The sequence below is a fragment of the Periplaneta americana genome, chromosome 17 (assembly GCF_040183065.1).
Source record: "Periplaneta americana isolate PAMFEO1 chromosome 17, P.americana_PAMFEO1_priV1, whole genome shotgun sequence".
Taxonomy (NCBI): Eukaryota; Metazoa; Arthropoda; class Insecta; order Blattodea; family Blattidae; genus Periplaneta; species Periplaneta americana.
Window position 1 is genome coordinate 15,387,566 of NC_091133.1, and position 17,640 is coordinate 15,405,205.

General features: G+C 35.1%; 1 protein-coding gene across 3 annotated transcripts in view; it reads left to right on the forward strand.

The window, feature by feature from the left end:
• Nucleotides 1-371: 371 nt before the first annotated feature.
• LOC138692868 (KH domain-containing protein akap-1-like) overlaps nucleotides 372-17,640 on the forward strand; it is an 89,428-nt gene continuing 72,159 nt past the window's right edge. Inside the window, exons 1-3 of one of the 3 annotated variants that reach the window (XM_069816172.1) lie at nucleotides 372-576; nucleotides 3,258-3,419; nucleotides 16,987-17,211. In XM_069816172.1, coding sequence (XP_069672273.1) covers nucleotides 3,360-3,419; nucleotides 16,987-17,211 — 285 coding nt within the window. In that variant the 5' untranslated portion in view covers nucleotides 372-576; nucleotides 3,258-3,359. The remainder of the gene's footprint in view (nucleotides 577-3,257; nucleotides 3,420-16,986; nucleotides 17,212-17,640) is intronic. The other 2 variants (XM_069816173.1, XM_069816174.1) reach the window with 2 other exon arrangements.

Genomic DNA, 17,640 nt, shown 5'->3' on the forward strand with positions numbered 1-17,640 from the left:
ACATATTGGAAAATGCTGGGTTTGCAGTGAAAATCTACTCTTGCTCACAAAACTATGAATGAATATATAACCTACATTATTGGATTTTTGTAATGTGGTAATGTTTTCTTTTAAATTTTATTTGTGTCGGGTTAATATTTACAGAAATATATTTTTCTGGCATTGTGTTATTGATATCTTCTATATGTATATTTTGAACTGGTAATGGAAATTACGGGAAAACGGCTGAACGGATTTTAATGAGTGACCCCTCATTTTCATGCCTGGCATCCAAAGTTTTTCGGAAAAATAATAGTTTTCAGTGAAATGTCAATTTTCCTACATAATTTTCCTATTTTCGAAAATCCATCTGTTGTCAGTTTTGAGAACTAATTTTATTCAATCACGGCCGACTTGATTGAATTTCAGAACAAAACACACACTACAATAAACAATAGGCTATTACACGTAGGCCATGACCTGCAGGATTGCCGACATATTTAGAGTTCAATTCAATCTGTTATTAAAACTGATTCTGCAGTGTATAATTTTCTGAGTACAGCTGTGTATTGGATATTCAAATCTACGAAACTTGAGGTGGTTTGATGACATTATTACCATTAGAAATTAAATATTATTATAGTTAATATCATGATGCGTCTATTTTTCATTAATTGTACATAATATTGATGCTATATTGATGGTACGAAAGTGAAACTTTTTAGGTTATGTAAGTAAATTTAGAGAATATCTTAATTTAGATCTTCATTTCTATAATTTACTGAGTGGCTGCTATATATAACTACAAAAAACTTAAGTAAGATAATATTGTTATTAAAAATCAAATATTTTTATACTTATTAACCCAGTGGGGTTGGGTCTTTTTCACATACTTAATGGCGGTGTAGTGTAGATATTGATATGTGTCATTGTCTTCAGTATTGGCTCGAGAGAGCGCAAAAATTACAGTTCGTAAGGAAAGATAAAAAGTTATTACTTACTTATAAAATAAGAGGCCTAGAAAATGTTGTAGTCTCCAGATCATTTGAGCAAGAGCTCTTAGTACGATAAAATGATTTTAGGCTCTACATTTCATGTTCTACATGCAGCAGCTATACGAAAATGCTATTGTTCGAAAGCTCAGCAAACCTGACATTTTTTTTAACTTTTGCCTACAATCCACAATGACCTGAAATAGCTACTGCTATCGTCCTGACATTGATACTTGCGTTTTCGCGTTGAAACTCAAAAACTGAAGTTGGATAGTTTCAAGAAAAAGTATTTGGCCTAAAAAAATCCATTCAGAGGGAGTATGTGTCATTATTATGGAAGCAAATAACTATCAAAAAGACAAGAATTCTTTATTGAAAATAAATCTGAAAAATTTTTATTTGAACGTCTAACGAACTTACTTTGCAGCAGCATTTGCTGCACAAGCCACTAGTAAAAATATAAAGCTACTCTTTTCGTTCTAAGTGTATTAAATTGTTGGTGGTGTGGAAGAGAAGGCCTGATGGCCTTAACACCACCAGAATAATTAAATAAATAAATAATTAAATAATAAATATTCTAAATATAATTTGAATACCCATATACTACGGATAAATTAAGAATATCTTCCCATATTAGATTAAAGATAGTCTATCACAATTCAGAGTAGTCAAGGGATCATTTTCACTATTATTTGGTGGTGTTGGGTAAGTGTACTTTATTTTGTTATGTAAAGGGGACTTTTTAGTAGGTTATTTTAAGACGCTTTATCAACAGCCGAGTTTATGTTGCGTCTGAATGAGATGAAGGTGATAATGTCGGTGAAATGAGTCGGGGGTCCAGTACCTAAACTTACCTAGCATTTGCTCATAATTGGGTTGTGGGAAAACCCCTGAAAAAACCTCAACCAGGTAACTTGCTCCAACAGGGAATCGAACTCGGGTCACCTGGTTTTGCGGCCAGACTTGCTAACAGTTACTCCACAGGTGTGGACTAAAGGGGACATTAAATGACCAAAGTAAATGAATCAAATTTATGTTTTATAAAACAATGTGCTACAGGAATTGAAGTAGAAGTTGCATGATGAAAAAAACCAAGTCTCAGCATAAATTTAGAATTAAGTTGTGTCACTCTTATCGCAAATGAGCGACATAGGCTATATTAAAATTGTGCAAATGGACTTTAAATTAATTAAAAAATAAAAAATAAAAATAAATAGGATCAAACATTCAAGTGTAATAATAAAATGGAATCTTCTATAGTCAATTGTTTTCTATTATTGTCTGTTGTCTTGTAATTAGGCTGCAGAATCAGTTTCCACCCATTACACCAAAAGATGTGAGCTAGAAGTTTTCAGACAGATTGAGTGGCGCGTTAACCCAATTTAGTGTGGATGCGTGAAATAGGCTATATTCAATACGAAGTTATGTTCGGGAAGAAAAATTTTCGATCTCTTCTTTTCTTCGAATTATTATTATTATTATTATTATTATTATTATTATTATTATTATTACTTACTTACTTACTTACTTATTTACTGGCTTTTAAGGAATCCGGAGGTTCATTGCCGCCCTCACATAAGCCCGCCATTGGTCCCTATCCTGAGCAAGATCAATCCAGTCTCTATCATCATATGCCACCTCCCTCAAATCCATTTTAATATTATCTTCCCATCTACGTCTCGGCCTCCCTAAAGGTCTTTTTCCCTCCGGCCTCCCAACTAACACTCTATATGCATTTCTGGATTAGCCCATACGTGCTACATGCCCTGCTCAGCTCACAGGTCTGGATTTAATATTCCTAATTATGTCAGGTGAAGAATAAAATGCGTGCAGTTCTGCGTTGTGTAACTTTCTCCATTCTCCTGTAACTTCATCCCTCTTAGCCCCAAATATTTTCCTAACAACCTTATTCTCAAATACCCTTAATCTCTGTTCCTCTCTCAAAGTGATAGTCCAAGTTTCACAACCATACAGAACAACTGGTAATATAATTGTTTCATAAATTCTAACTTTCAGTTTTCTTGACAGCAGACTAGATGACAAAAGCTTCGCAACCGAATAATAACAGGCATTTCCCATATTTATGGCCATAAATCCCCATTATTAATGGAAAATAATGTTTATTTCCTTAGATTTTTCTTTACATATTTTTTCCATTAATACCCATTATTTTCTATAATATTTTAATCGTTTTTCTACACAAATATTGTAATTTTAACGTAGTACACCCCAGGTAATGCATCAATCCAACCAACTCTTCAATATACACTCCTCTATACCTGCTAGTTCCGGATAAGAGTGGCCTTGTGATACACTACATGGAAACTAAAAGTAAAGTAAATCCTTGGCGCTACAGCCCATGAAGGGCCAAGACCGACCAGATGACTGATGACCTCACGTCCACATGCCGACGCAGAAGTGAACGATCATACATGGAAACTACATCAGGTAAAATAATTAATTAAAGTGTACTACTTAGAAAAAAATTATGTAAAATTTAATTTAATTACTAATCTAAATATTTAGTACAAAACCTCTTTCCCTACTAAGCCAATTATCTAAGTTCAATTCTTAGGGCATTTTTAAGGGCATTTTTGAAAGATTTTTATGTCATAAATGTATTGTTTTTAGGACTTTTTTCATGATTTATAGGTCATCAAAATTCTAGCCCTAATTATTATTATTATTATTATTATTATTACTATTATTATTATTATTTACTTATTTACTTACAAATGGCTTTTAGAGAACTCGGAGGTTCATTGCCGCCCTCACATAAGCCAGCCATCAGTCCCTATCTTGAGAAAGATTAATCCACTCTCTCCTATTATATCCCATCTTCCTCAAATCCATTTTAATATTATCCTTCCATCTACGTCTCGACCTCCCCAAAGGCCATTTACCCTCAGACTAATACTCTATGTGCGTTTCTGGATTCCCCCATACGTGCTATATTCCCTACCCATTCAAATTTCTGGATTTAATGTTCCTAATCATGTCAGGTGAAGAATACGCCTATAATGCGTGCAGTTCTGCGTTGTGTAACTTTGTGAATGTGGTTAATCACAACAGATAATTGTTCATCTCTTATATAACTGTCCTCTTCATATCAGGAAGAGATGTAATTTACTTGGTCATTTAGAATCTTTCGTGTGAACTTTTCCAAATAAATTAAGGAGATATTCAAAAGACAAGTGTTGCAGTTCGTCATTCAACAATTTTTCAACAGTAATCTCACTAGAGGTTTTAATTTATCTAGAGAAAATCAAAACTCGAGTGGGATTTAATTGAATATTACACGATTAGAAGAAATAAAGCAGGCCTACTCTAATACAATAAAATATTAATTGAATTACTAAAATTCTATATCACTAATGTTAGCTTCACCAAAACGTTTGAACCGAGCTGCCATTTTCAGTTGACTGTCTGTGTGGTAAACAAATAAAGATAGCAAAGCATATTTTATAATATAGGTACCGTAAAGAATTTGCAGTTTGAAATGTTGCCAAACAAAGAAACAAATGGTAGGAAGTTGATACAAACAGAAGAAAGTATATAAAGATTAGAAGAAATAAAGTACTCTAGTACAATAAAATAGAAATTAATTGACTTAGTATTAATGTATTAACCAAAACCCTAACATACCTAGTGCAGTGAAATAGGGTTATTCACATTCGAGAATTAATAATAATAATAATAATAATAATAATAATAATAATAATAATAATAATAATAATACACTCGGGAGGAAATTAAACGCAGAATTAATTTGCGAAATGTGAGCTACTATTCGGTTGAGTTAAGCTTTTTTCACCAGTGTGCTCTCATAAAAGGTGAAAGTTACAGTTTATGAAACAGTTATATTATCGGTTGTTGTGCGTGGTTGTGAAACTTGGACTCTTACCTTGAGAAAGGAACAGAGGCTAAGGGTGTTGCCCAACAATGCAGATTTTATTTAATTATTTTTCATCTCAAATATTATAATATTCATAACAGTTTAAAATTTGTTGTCACTTTTCAATCACCTTAGGTCTATACTTCTTACTTAAATACATCTTGTCAACATTAACTGAAATATGAGATTATAAACGAAGAATAGAAAAGCAATTAATTAAAAATATTATTATAAGGTAGACAGCTCGTGCAATATCAACTTGTCTATAAATAATTTTACACTAAAATATACAAAAAAAAAATTGAAAATTTTTCAGAACCCAAGGAACTGAATTTGGCAGGATAGGGGTGCCATGAAAACAAAAAAACGAAAACGAAACTGAGTGAACATTTGCTTTTATACAGGGACATCATTTTATTTTTACTAACATTTTTAATATTAACCTGTCTATACCTTTAGAGAACCGGAAACACCGCTTGCTCCCCCCTCCAAGACTGGAGTTCGATGATACTGGCGTAAAACACAAATCACCCTACTAGGTATAGGATGGAAGAAAAGTAGTTCATCCATTTACGTAAACTAGGAAATATCGCGATTTTGAGTTTGATAATTTTCATTAGGTTTTTCTTTAATCAAAGTACAGTACTGTATTAAGAATAAGTGTTTTTACTCACGAAGTGAGTTATCCATGCAAACGTATTCATTATGCAGTGTATATTATACTGTCTACACCACATTAGCGTACAATATAGAGAAAGAAGTTAAATTGAAAAATAATCATAATATGAATATTTAAACACAATTTTGAAAATGGTGGCCGTTCATTTCGATACAGGCTTCAGTTCTTTTGTGCATATTATCACACTATAGACTATTGCATCTAATTCCAATTGCCAGTTTCGTCCTTCGTACTAGTAACTCATGTTGAAAGAATTCTGTACCTACTCTACGTACTGTGAATTCAATCTTCACTTCTGCCCGACCCGAAAATATAAAATTACTCAGACATGCTATCTACTGTCCGTCCAAGTGGTTATGCCGCAGGATTGTAGAAAGGGAGGAAATCACGGGACAGTTAATTACTTAACGAGGCCCTTTTATTTAAGTTAAATTAAACAGCTGTATAATATTACGTAAACATCCAATTCCTAAGAGAAATTAATGTTTTCAGAAAAGAGCTAAGACAGCCCAGCTTTTACAGAAAGGCGAGCAGAAGCAGGTGGGGGAAATCGGGATGCGACGTAGGCAAACGGACAGTACCTGTGCGAAAATATGATTCAATATTGAAAGCTCTTTCGTCACTGGAAAACGCGAACATATTTCTGGAACGTACTATACACAGTAACTCAGTACTGCTTACTATCTGCGGTCTTGGTTCTGTGTGGAGTTGGAACTTCATTAGTAGAAGGGGTGGGAGTGAAGTACATTCAAAAACTCAGGTACAATAAAAATTGAACTAAAAATAAAATGATGTCCCTGTATAACCTGCACATGTTTATCATAAAGAGATCAACACCCGCTTAGCCAGAGTCTATGAACATAGTACGCAACGAAAAATACAGCGGTGACATTCATGCTCAGACCGTGAAGCTTGGAAAGGTCAGTTACTGCTTCAGTGTTTGACAAAGAGAATTGGTAGCCTTTCCCTGGCAAAAAAAAATCAATATTGAAAAGGATCAAAACATAAAGAATGCGTAGTTCTGTTTTTGAAATTGGTAGAACCAAATTGTCCATCAGAAAATAAAGGATACATTACATATGGTATAGTCTTAATCGTGAAAATCGTCAATTTTACTCAAAATTACTTACTTACTGGTTTTTAAGGAACCCGTAGGTTCATTGCCGCCCTCACATAAGCCCGCCATTGCTCCCTATCCTGAGCAAGATTAATCCAGTCTCTACCATCATATCCTACCTCCCTCAAATCCATTTTAATATTATCTTCCCATCTACGTCTCGGCCTCCCCAAAGGTCTTTTTCTCTCCGGCCTCCCAACTAACACTCTATATGCATTTCTGGATTCGCCCATACGTGCTACATGTCCTGCCCATCTCAAACGTCTGGATTTTATGTTCCTAATTATGTCAGGTGAAGTATACAGTGCGTGCAGCTCTGCGTTGTGTAACTTTCTCCATTCTCCTGTAACTTCATCCCTCTTAGCCCCAAATATTTTCCTAAGAACCTTATTCTCAAACACCCTTAATCTCTATTCCTCTCCAAGTTTCACAACCATACAGAACAACCGGTAATATAACTGTTTTATAAATTCTAACTTTTAGACTTTTTGACAGAAGACTAGGTGACAAAAGCTTCGCAACCGAATAATAACAGGCATTTCCCATATTTATTCTGCATTTAATTTCCTCCCGAGTGTCATTTATATTTGTTACTGTTGCTCCAAGATATTTGAATTTTTCCACCTCTTCGAAGGATAAATCTCCAATTTTTATAGTTCCATTTCGTACAATATTCTGGTCACGAGACATAATCATATACTTAGTCTTTTCGGGATTTACTTCCAACCCTATCGCTCTACTTGCTTCAACAAGAATTTCCGCGTTTTCCCTAATTGTTTGTGGATTTTCTCCTAATATATTCACGTCATCTGCATAGACAAGAAGCTGATGTAACCCGTTCAATTCCAAACCCTCTGTGTTATCCTGAACTTTCCTAGTCTATTCAGTTGTTGTTTTTCACGAGAAATGAGGGGTATTTTGTTTGGTGTTCATTATAGATGCCTGTTGCTAGTAGCCAGAGGTGGGGTGTAGTCAATATATACTGCAGGGCTGTGTCTTCTGCAACTGGTACTGATGATTTTAATTTACTTCTTTTGTGGTTATGGATGGACAGTATAGAAGAATGTGTTCCAGATCTTCATCATGATTATTACACCACAGACAAGTAGGATTATCAGAAATGTGAAATCGGTGTAGGTACAATTGAGTCACAAGATCTTAAATGGATCAAACCATTACTGGGACCAGATAATCAATGAGGTAATAGAGATTAAACAGGAGAAGAAAAACTTCAACAGGGATGGCAGATCACAACTGAGTCAGGCTTGGACTCACACCTTGAACCGACTAAAACCTAATGGTCACCTTTCACTGATTTTCAAATATTGTGTCGATTTAGTACACTATTTCCTTGGAACAAATTTATTCTTGCAATGAAAAAAGAGCGAACTTCCTCATATTTTCTTCACATGGCACTCTATGCTTTCGAAAGCAGTCCAACATTTCTTATCTGCCTTATCTAATAATTGAGTAGTTTAATAACAAAGACGGACATCTGACCTCAATCGAAATTTAGATAGCAGTGGATTTTTATACAATTTTTCATGCTCTTTCCAGTTATAGTGAAACTATATGTAAACTCTAGCACTACATTTATGCCACATCAGTAAATTTAAAAATGCAGTTATATTGTCAGACTCCAAAGCAGCTATTCTATCAATAGTCTCTAAACACACACCTTCATCTCAAACAGCAGAAATAACCAAAATGCTCTCTCAATTAATATCACTCAATAAAAGAATTGTATTCCAATGGATACCATCCCATTGTGGAACCCTGGGAAACGAGAATGCGGATGCTTTAGCAAAGAAGGGCAGCACTGCTACTTACAGACCTGTTACTAAATCTACGTATTACTCTGTGAAAAGATTTATTAAATCTACATACCTAGACTTCAACAAAAAAAATTTGATAACACAATCCCAAGGGAAAAAATGGAACTCTCTGCATCATAATCCACAGTTAATTCCCGATTTACCACGAAAATCGTCTATAGCTGCATTTAGATTGGCAACAGGCCATGATTGTTTGGCCAAACACTTGCATAGAATTGGAATATATCAGTCCCCTAACTGTCCATTGTGCAACTCAAACCAAGAACTGGATTCGGAACACCTCAAAATCTGTGCTTCAGTGGCTGGTCATGATAATATCTTTGAAAAATATTGGAGTGCAAGAGGTCAAATGACTTTATTGTCAAACGCCTGGCATTAGAAAACAACATTTATAAAATAAGTTGTGTTAAATATTACAAAGAACACTGTGAATTAAAAAATTGCCTCTAGATCAAAACTATGGAGACGACAGATGTCCGTCTTTGATATTAAACTACTCAATTGTTTCCTGTGATAAAGTGCATTGTCCATGAAGATTACATATGGAGCAGACAAATTGGGAATAACTGAACCTTTACTTCGAAATTATTTGAGTTCATCTGTCCATGATGATCGCCATGTTGCTGTTCCCACTTTGTATGCTACATCGCATCCCTCAACAAAGCCATTAGCCTCCATCCAGACGGATAACATTAAGTCTCTTTGATGGTTTCACAGGCTATCAGCCGAGTCGAGTTGTTGATATCTTTCAAGCTTTCGGCTTCTATCTCTGCAGCCATCTTCAGGGATACTGAAGGTTGTGACAAGAAAGTCGTGTCTTTACTAAAATGTAAAAGTCAGATGGATAATTTAAACCAATCAGAGGCAAGCAGATTACTGCTGTAAGATTGTTGGTGGGCGACAAGCCATGTCTCACTGGTAGAAGTTGATCACCAGTCTCAGTCCACGGCTTCCCTGTGTTTACTGCAATAGAATCAAAGGACCTGTACCTCTGTCTCACCAGTGAAAGGTGACCATTAGATTTTAGTCGGTTCAAGGTGTGAGTCCAAGCCTGACTCAGTTGTAATCTGCCATTACTATTGAAGTTTTCTTCTCCTGTTTAATCACTATTACCTCATTGATTATCTGGTCCCAGTAATGGTTTGATCCATATAAGATCTTGGTCTGATCAAACATAATTTTGTGTCCTTTTTCAATACTGTGTTGCGCCACAGCAGATTTTTGGGATAATGGAGTGTGAGACTTTGATGTTCTTTGATTCTGTCCTCCACCATGTGGCCAGTTTGTCCAATATACATTTCGTCACATTTCATAAGGCATCTGTAAATACCTGGTGTTTTCACTCCTTGATTACCTTTTACCTGGCATAGATGTTTGATGGTTCTTGATGTTTTTATTTCCAGTTTCTGTAGGATTCGGATTATCTTGTGTGAGATTGTTTCCATAATATGGAATGAAAGCTTTCTTTGTTGGTTGGTTCTTGACTACTAGACATTTCTCTTTGATTTCTTTTTGAACTGACTTATTTCAGGGCTTTATTGATTTCCTTTCTGCTGTAGTTATTTTATTATTATGAAGTACCGAAGTACATATATTTCCGTGCAGGAATTCTGCATTATCATATGATGAAGGATGAGTGGAGCAGAGAAAAATTCTCTTGTAATGAGTGCACCCCTACACATAATGTGTTGGACATTGTGCCACTGTCACACATCTGTGGCACAGTGCATGAGGGTTGACCACAAAAGGGAAACTGAGAGGTGGAACTTCAACTGAGACAATTCAATCTGGCATCGGAACTGGAATCCGACGTGGCTTAGTGGTTAAAGCATCAGCACGTAGAGCTGAAAACTTAGTTTTGAATCCTGATGCTGGAGAGAATTTTTCTCTGCTCCATCTATCCTTCATCATGTAGTTATTTTGTTGTAATGTTGTTGTTGTTTTCTAATGCCAGGCGTTTGACAATAAAGTCATTTGACCTCTTGCACTCCAATATTTTTCAAAGATATTATCATGACCAGACACTGAAGCACAGATTTTGAGGTGTTCCGAATCCATTTCTTGGTTTGAGTTGCACAATGGACAGTTAGGGGACTGATATATTCCAATTCTATGCAGGTGTTTGGCCAAACAATCATGGCCTGTTGCCAATCTAAATGCAGCTACAGACGATTTTCGTGGTAAATCGGGAATTAACTGTGGATTTTGATGCAGAGAGTTCCATTTTTTCCCTTGGGATTGTGTTATCAAATTTTGTTTGTTGAAGTCTAAGTATGTAGATTTAATAAATCTCTTCACAGAGTAATACGTAGATTTAGTAACAGGTCTGTAAGTAGCAGTGTTGCCCTTCTTTGCTAAAGCATCCACATTCTCGTTTCCCAGGATTCCACAATGGGATGGTATCCATTGGAATACAATTCTTTTATTGAGTGATATTAATTGAGAGAGCATTTTAGTTATTTCTGCTGTTTGAGATGAAGATGTGTGTTTAGAGACTATTGATAGAATAGCTGCTTTGGAGTCTGACAATATAACTGCATTCCTAAATTTACTGATGTGGCATAGAAGATTCCTGAGACTTTCACTTATTGCAATGATTTCTCCATCAAAACTTGTTGTTCCATACCCAAGTGATCTATAAAGTGAGAAGAGACAGCACGTAACACCTGCACCGGCACCTTATTCTCTGGAGATCAAGGATCCGTCAGTGTATAAATGAAGCCAGTTTTGTGGAGGGTATCTAATATTAATTGTCTCTAAAGACAATTGTTTTAGTATTTCAGTGTTTACTTCTGATTTCAGTATTTATTATGTTAAATTTAGATTATATTCCATATTTAATAGAGTTAAAGGGTTTGGTTTAATTTGTAGGTTTTCTTTTAAGGAATCCAATGTGGCTTAGTGGTTAAAGCATCAGCACATAGAGCTGAAAACCCAGTTTTGAATCCCGATGCCGGAAAGAATTTTTCTCCGCTCCACCCATCCTTCATCATGTCGTTATTTTGTTGTAATAATTTGTATAGAAGATCTGTTTCTGTGGGCAAGTTTTTAATATCCGATATGATGTAATAAACTGGTTAAAACTAACTTTTTCTGCGGAGGATGGTGATGGATGGCTGTGTGTATTTAGATAAAGATCTATATACGTTGGCTTCCTATATACATCATGTTCAAGAGTACCATCTGATTTGTTATAAATATGAATATTCAAGAATGAAAATGAACTATTGGACTCTACCTCCATGGTAAACTGAACTTTTGGATTTTATCTTGTCCATGTGGCCAGACCACGAATGTGTCATCTATGTAACAGAAGAAATAGCTAAGTCTAAAGTCTGGTGTTCAAAATGCTGCAGGTACAGTTTGGCAATAATAGGAGACAGCAGAGTCCATTGCTACATTGTTGATTTGTTGATGTAGTTCCTTCTTCTTTTTTTGCTTTTATTTCTTATTGATTGACTTCTTATACATTACTCTAAAATGTGGCTATTCTTTTGTCTGTAGAAGCTGTGTGAGCAAACATGCTCTTGCAGGGCTGCAGCATCCAATACTTCCTAATTATTGTTGTTTCCTGTGGCTTGATGGGTTTTACTCTATATACACTATATCACTTCGGAATATGTATTATGTGTCTTTCTTGTGTTAAATTCTATTGTACCTGATTAACAGACCGAAAAATGTTAACCAGGTACGATAGAATTTAATTAATAATTATATATAATAATAATAAGTTTTCAGTCAAATGCACTTTTCAATTTGTGAGGTCAGATAATCTGTTACATCACAATATTTAGTACGAAGTCACTAATATTTTCGACTTTAAAAAGTCATCTTCAGGTGCATAAAATGCAAACAATATATTTAAAAATAGGTGATAAGTTGATCTAGCAATTAATAACATGGTAAGTAATGCACGTACTGGCATTTACAATTATATAAATTTCGTGCCTCTTGAGGTAAACTGTACATGGTAAAGCTGAACACTGATGCTAGATTTTCGTGTGTATATAAGACAAGGAGAAGGCACGGCACGATATTAACCTTATACAATTAAAGGCTAAGTATTCTCATTAGATCGTATCATTAAAATTAAATTTGTACAGTTTGATATTAACTACGTTAAAATGTTAAATATAATGTATAAATTTAAAAGAGATGGAGAAGCTGTGATGCAAATGCTGTTGGTGGGAGAGCACACAGTCTAATTCGTCGTGGTGAATGCCATAGTTATCTGAAAATATTTTAGTTAATAGGTTATTATTAATTTTGAAAAGGTTGTGAGAGCTGATATCAGCGTTTCTTAAAGGTTTATTATATTCAGGCCATGAAATTAATAATATACAAAACACCTTAAAAATTTTAAAAGTAATAAATAATTCACACCTTATCAATACTGCAGAAGAGTTTTTTATTATAAAAAATCAAGACCCTAATAATCCATTATTAAATGAGCAAATACCAAATTTACGTAATCCCCTATATCATTTAATAAAATAACATGTTATCGAATAGTCACTCCTGGCCAGGGGCGTATTTTGCGGGCTACCGGGGCTACCAGCAGTAGCCCAAGGAAATTACAAAAGAAAAAGTTTATAGTATAACATAATGTAATAATTTTGTATTATTAGTTTTACCATAGTAATTAAAATTAAAGTAGTTGTTAGATATATTTTGTGTAATAATAGGGTCAGCGGTAGCCCAAACCCTTTAACCAGTATACGCCACTGCTCCTGGCATCCCCTCTCAGTTATCTGTCCATACATCATCACTCAGTCTAAAACATGTAATGTCGGGTGAAACACGCCCCCTTGTCTGGATGCAAACAACTGAACAACTATGTAAGTACAAATATAATAAACCTTTAAGAAACGCTGATATCAGCTCTCACAACCTTTTCAAAATTAATAATAACCTATTAACTAAAATATTTTCAGACAACTATGGCATTCACCACGACGAATTAGACTGCGTGCTCTCCCACCAACAGCATTTGCATCATAGCTTCTCCATCTCTTTTAAATTTATACATTATATTTAACATTTTAACGTAGTTAATATCAAACTGTACAAATTTAATTTTAATGATACGATCTAATGAGAATACTTAGCCTTTAATTGTATAAGGTTAATATCATGCCGTGCCTTCTCCTTGTCTCATACACACGAAAATCTAGCATCAGTGTTCAGCTTTACCATGTACAGTTTACCACAAGAGGCACGAAATTTATATAATTGTAAATGCCAGTACGTGCATTACTTACCATGTTATTAATTGCTAGATCAACTTATCACCTATTTTTAAATATATTGTTTGCATTTTATGCACCTGAAGATGACTTTTTAAAGTCGAAAATATTAGTGACTTCGTACTAAATATTGTGATGTAACAGATTATCTGACCTCACAAATTGAAAAGTGTATTTGACTGAAAACTTATTATTATTATTATATATAATTATTAATTGTATTCACACTTTTCTGAACCAACATGTCCTTCAAAAACGATAGAATTTAACACAAGAAAGACATATAATACATATTCTGAAGTAAATAAGCACATGAAAGAAATTTTTGTCTCTCATTATCGCATATTAAAAGTTAATTGTTGAGAGGGGAGGCGTGAGCTGCTTTCCTAAGCTCAGGAGATCCATGACAGCAAAAAGTTTGAAAACCCCTGGTCTATATACTTACTGGCTTTTAAGGAACCCGGAGGTTCATTGCCGCCCTCACATAAGCCCGCCAGTGGTTCCTATCCTGAGCAAGATTAATCCATTCTCTATCATCATATCCCACCTCCCTCAAATCCATGTTAATATTATCTTCCCATCTACGTCTCGGCCTCCCTAAAGGTCTTTTTCCCTCCGGCCTCCCAACTAACACTCTATATGCATTTCTGGATTCGCCCATACATGCTACATGCCCTGCCCATCTCAAACGTCTGGATTTAATGTTCCTTAGTAAGACTGACGGTATACAAGTGGTGTATGAAAAGTTTGTGTATGGGTGTAGAAACAGTCTATACATTAATTTGAAAGTGTTTTTTCAGGAGTTGAGTTGAGTTTTAAATATTGTCACACTTCCAAAGCACTGAAAAGTTTGAAAACTATGGGAATAAAATTTTTTAACATCTTGCCTCTTAATGCCAGATGTGTTGCTTTTTTTCATTTTAGAAAAGTTCTCTTAAAGTGGTTAACCTATATAGCTTTTTATACTATTGACGTGTTCTTTAATTTAATGTGGTGGGAAATGATTTGTATTTTAATTTGTAATGTTTCCTTTTAACGAGCTATTGTAATTTATATTATTTAATGGCCAATAAAGAGTGTAATAATATTTTCCAATACTCTGCAGCAGTACGGGCACAGCTTCTATGCATTTCAAATTGACTGTTTAATTAAACATAGCCGCCATAGTGATCTAGTGACTAGAGCACTGGACTTATAATGCTGTAGACCTGGGTTCGATTTCCGATGTACCGGTACCCTTGATTTATAACTTATGTTAGGCAAGTCTGTTGTCCAGGTAACAAAGGGGTTTTCTCCAGGAGCTCCGGTTCCCCTGTGGCATTCCAACAGATCATCATCTCATCTCATAGCCTAGGATGTCCCAAAACAACGCCTATTAACTCTATGGAAATTGAATTAATTGTTGAATCTCTTATCTACCACATACAAAAAAGAATATTCATAAAATTAAAAAAAACTAGTTAACATCACCACAACATCCACTACATGCATTGAATCCAGACCCCAAAGCTCCAAAACATTCCTTCAAATATGCAACCAGTCAAGCACCCACCATAATGAACACAAACAGCATAGCAAAGATCCCTGTGACTCATGACATACCTCCCTGGGAATGGAAGAAACCAAGAGCCTTTCCATCTCTACCAAGCAACAATACAAAACAAACCATCTGTGAAATATTAAAGACAGAAGTACAGATGGATCATTATCTGAAGAAGGCAAGTCTGGAGCTGGATACTACATCCCATCAACATATGAAAAATACTTCATCTAAATCTCTTCTGTTTCAAGCCTTGACACAGAGTTACTTGCTATTGATGCAGCTCTCCAGTACTGCAAAGCTTCTCATTATAGACAGATCTGCATATTTACAGACTCAAAAACAGCCCTTCAAACAATAACCAAATATACACCAACTCCTTATGCTTTCAGAGTTATACCTATTGTGCAATTAATAAATCTGCTTTCTAAAAAGGGTAAATATATAACCTGTCAATGGATACCAGATCACTGTAGAATGCAAGGTAATGAGATAGCAGTTGAAATAGCAAAATCTGCAACAAACCTTTTACCAATATGACAATCTAAATTTCCCTTGACAGAACAATAAATAATATTCATAACATGTAAATAGCATGCATTGTATACTTCACCTGACACAATTAGGAACATAAAATCCAGACGTTTGAGATGGGCAGGGCATGTAGCACGTATGGGCGAATCCAGAAATGCATATAGAGTGTTAGTTGGGAGGCCGGAGGGAAAAAGACCTTTGGGGAGGCTGAGACGTAGATGGGAAGATAATATTAAAATGGATTTGAGGGAGGTGGGATATGATGGTAGAGACTGGATTAATCTTGCTCAGGATAGGGACTACTGGCGGGCTTATGTGAGGGCGGCAATGAACCTACAGGTTCCTTAAAAGCCAGTAAGTAAGTAAGTAACATGTAAATAAGCAATAGACAGAAGATTGGTAAAGTGGAAAAACAGGAAGAGCAATATGGAAAATTTTGAAACAATCCAACAATATTAAAATCTGCTGTGATCTTTCCAGACAGGTACTAACTTTTGCTGCACGGACGAGAATTGCATCACTTTAAATTATCAGAATGATCATTATGTAAAAGAATGTTTAACAGAAGACGAAACAATAGAACACATCCTACTTCAGTGTAATAATACCGACAATAAACTGCAGGAAAGAATGAAAAACCACTCGTTATATGAAATTCTCACCGATCCACAGCTCTGGAAATTTGCATATTAGATTTACAGTGGACACTGTGTAATTAGCTTATGTTATTGTTGTTTTCTAATGCCAGGCGTTTGACAATAAGTCATTTGACCTCTTGCACTCCAATTAGCTTATAGTTCGACATATTAAGAAGTAAGTATCTTATCTCATCGCGGGAGTAGTGTAGACCAGCCTCCTATGGTGCACCCTGTGCAACGACTCTGTCTGTAAATTGGTCTATACAACTAGTTTCATATGAATGGATGAAGAACAGTCAAATACCTGCCATTTAGTAAAAAAAAGAAAGCTAATTAAAAGATGCATTGTTGATTAAACTTAAATTAAGAAATAGTACATTTGTGACATTTCATTATCACATTGTTATATTTCTGTAATAAAATCTTGCTTTTGATATACAAGCACTGTAACTTCTCTCCTTCCACCCCAGAGGCCTACCACTAAATTATATCTTTTCTTGTAAAATTAGAATGATTTCTCTTCCTTTTCAGGTGCTGTTTGTTGATTATGGAACAACAAGCAGAGTAAAAAAGAAAGATTTGCGTTTTATGCACCAGGACTTCGGATCGTTTCCGATGCAGGCAATCCAGGCTAGTTTGGCAAATTTAATACCAGCTGGTGATGGGAAAAAATGGCCCCGTGCAGTGAATAAGCGGTTTCTTGAAATGGTGTCAGAAAAGACTCTCATTGCTGTTGTCTCATCTGTAGATCATGAAGTAAGTCATTGAATTTTTTATGCTTTTAACTACTACAATAACTGCTTGAATAATAAACGTTTCTTGGCCTTATAGAACTAAACTGCATGCGTTTATACCCATTTGCACGTTTTCAAGCCATCCTTGCACCTCACCCACCTAAGACCTGCTGTCTCTCAGCTGTGGATGCACTGCATATTGCGCAACTTTGTTTATACTAAACCATTTCAAAATTCTGTATCCAATTTTAAGGTGACACAAATTCTTGATTGGATTACTGGTAACCTGTTGTGTTAATTTAAACATGTAAATCTTTTATTAATGTAATTCAGCACTGCCTTATTTATAATGTAGTGGGATTGCGCATTACTTGTTCATTGGTAATAACTGATATTAAGTCTCTTAATGAGGCTAGGAAATATCTTGTGCAAGTCTTATTTTTGTTGGGAT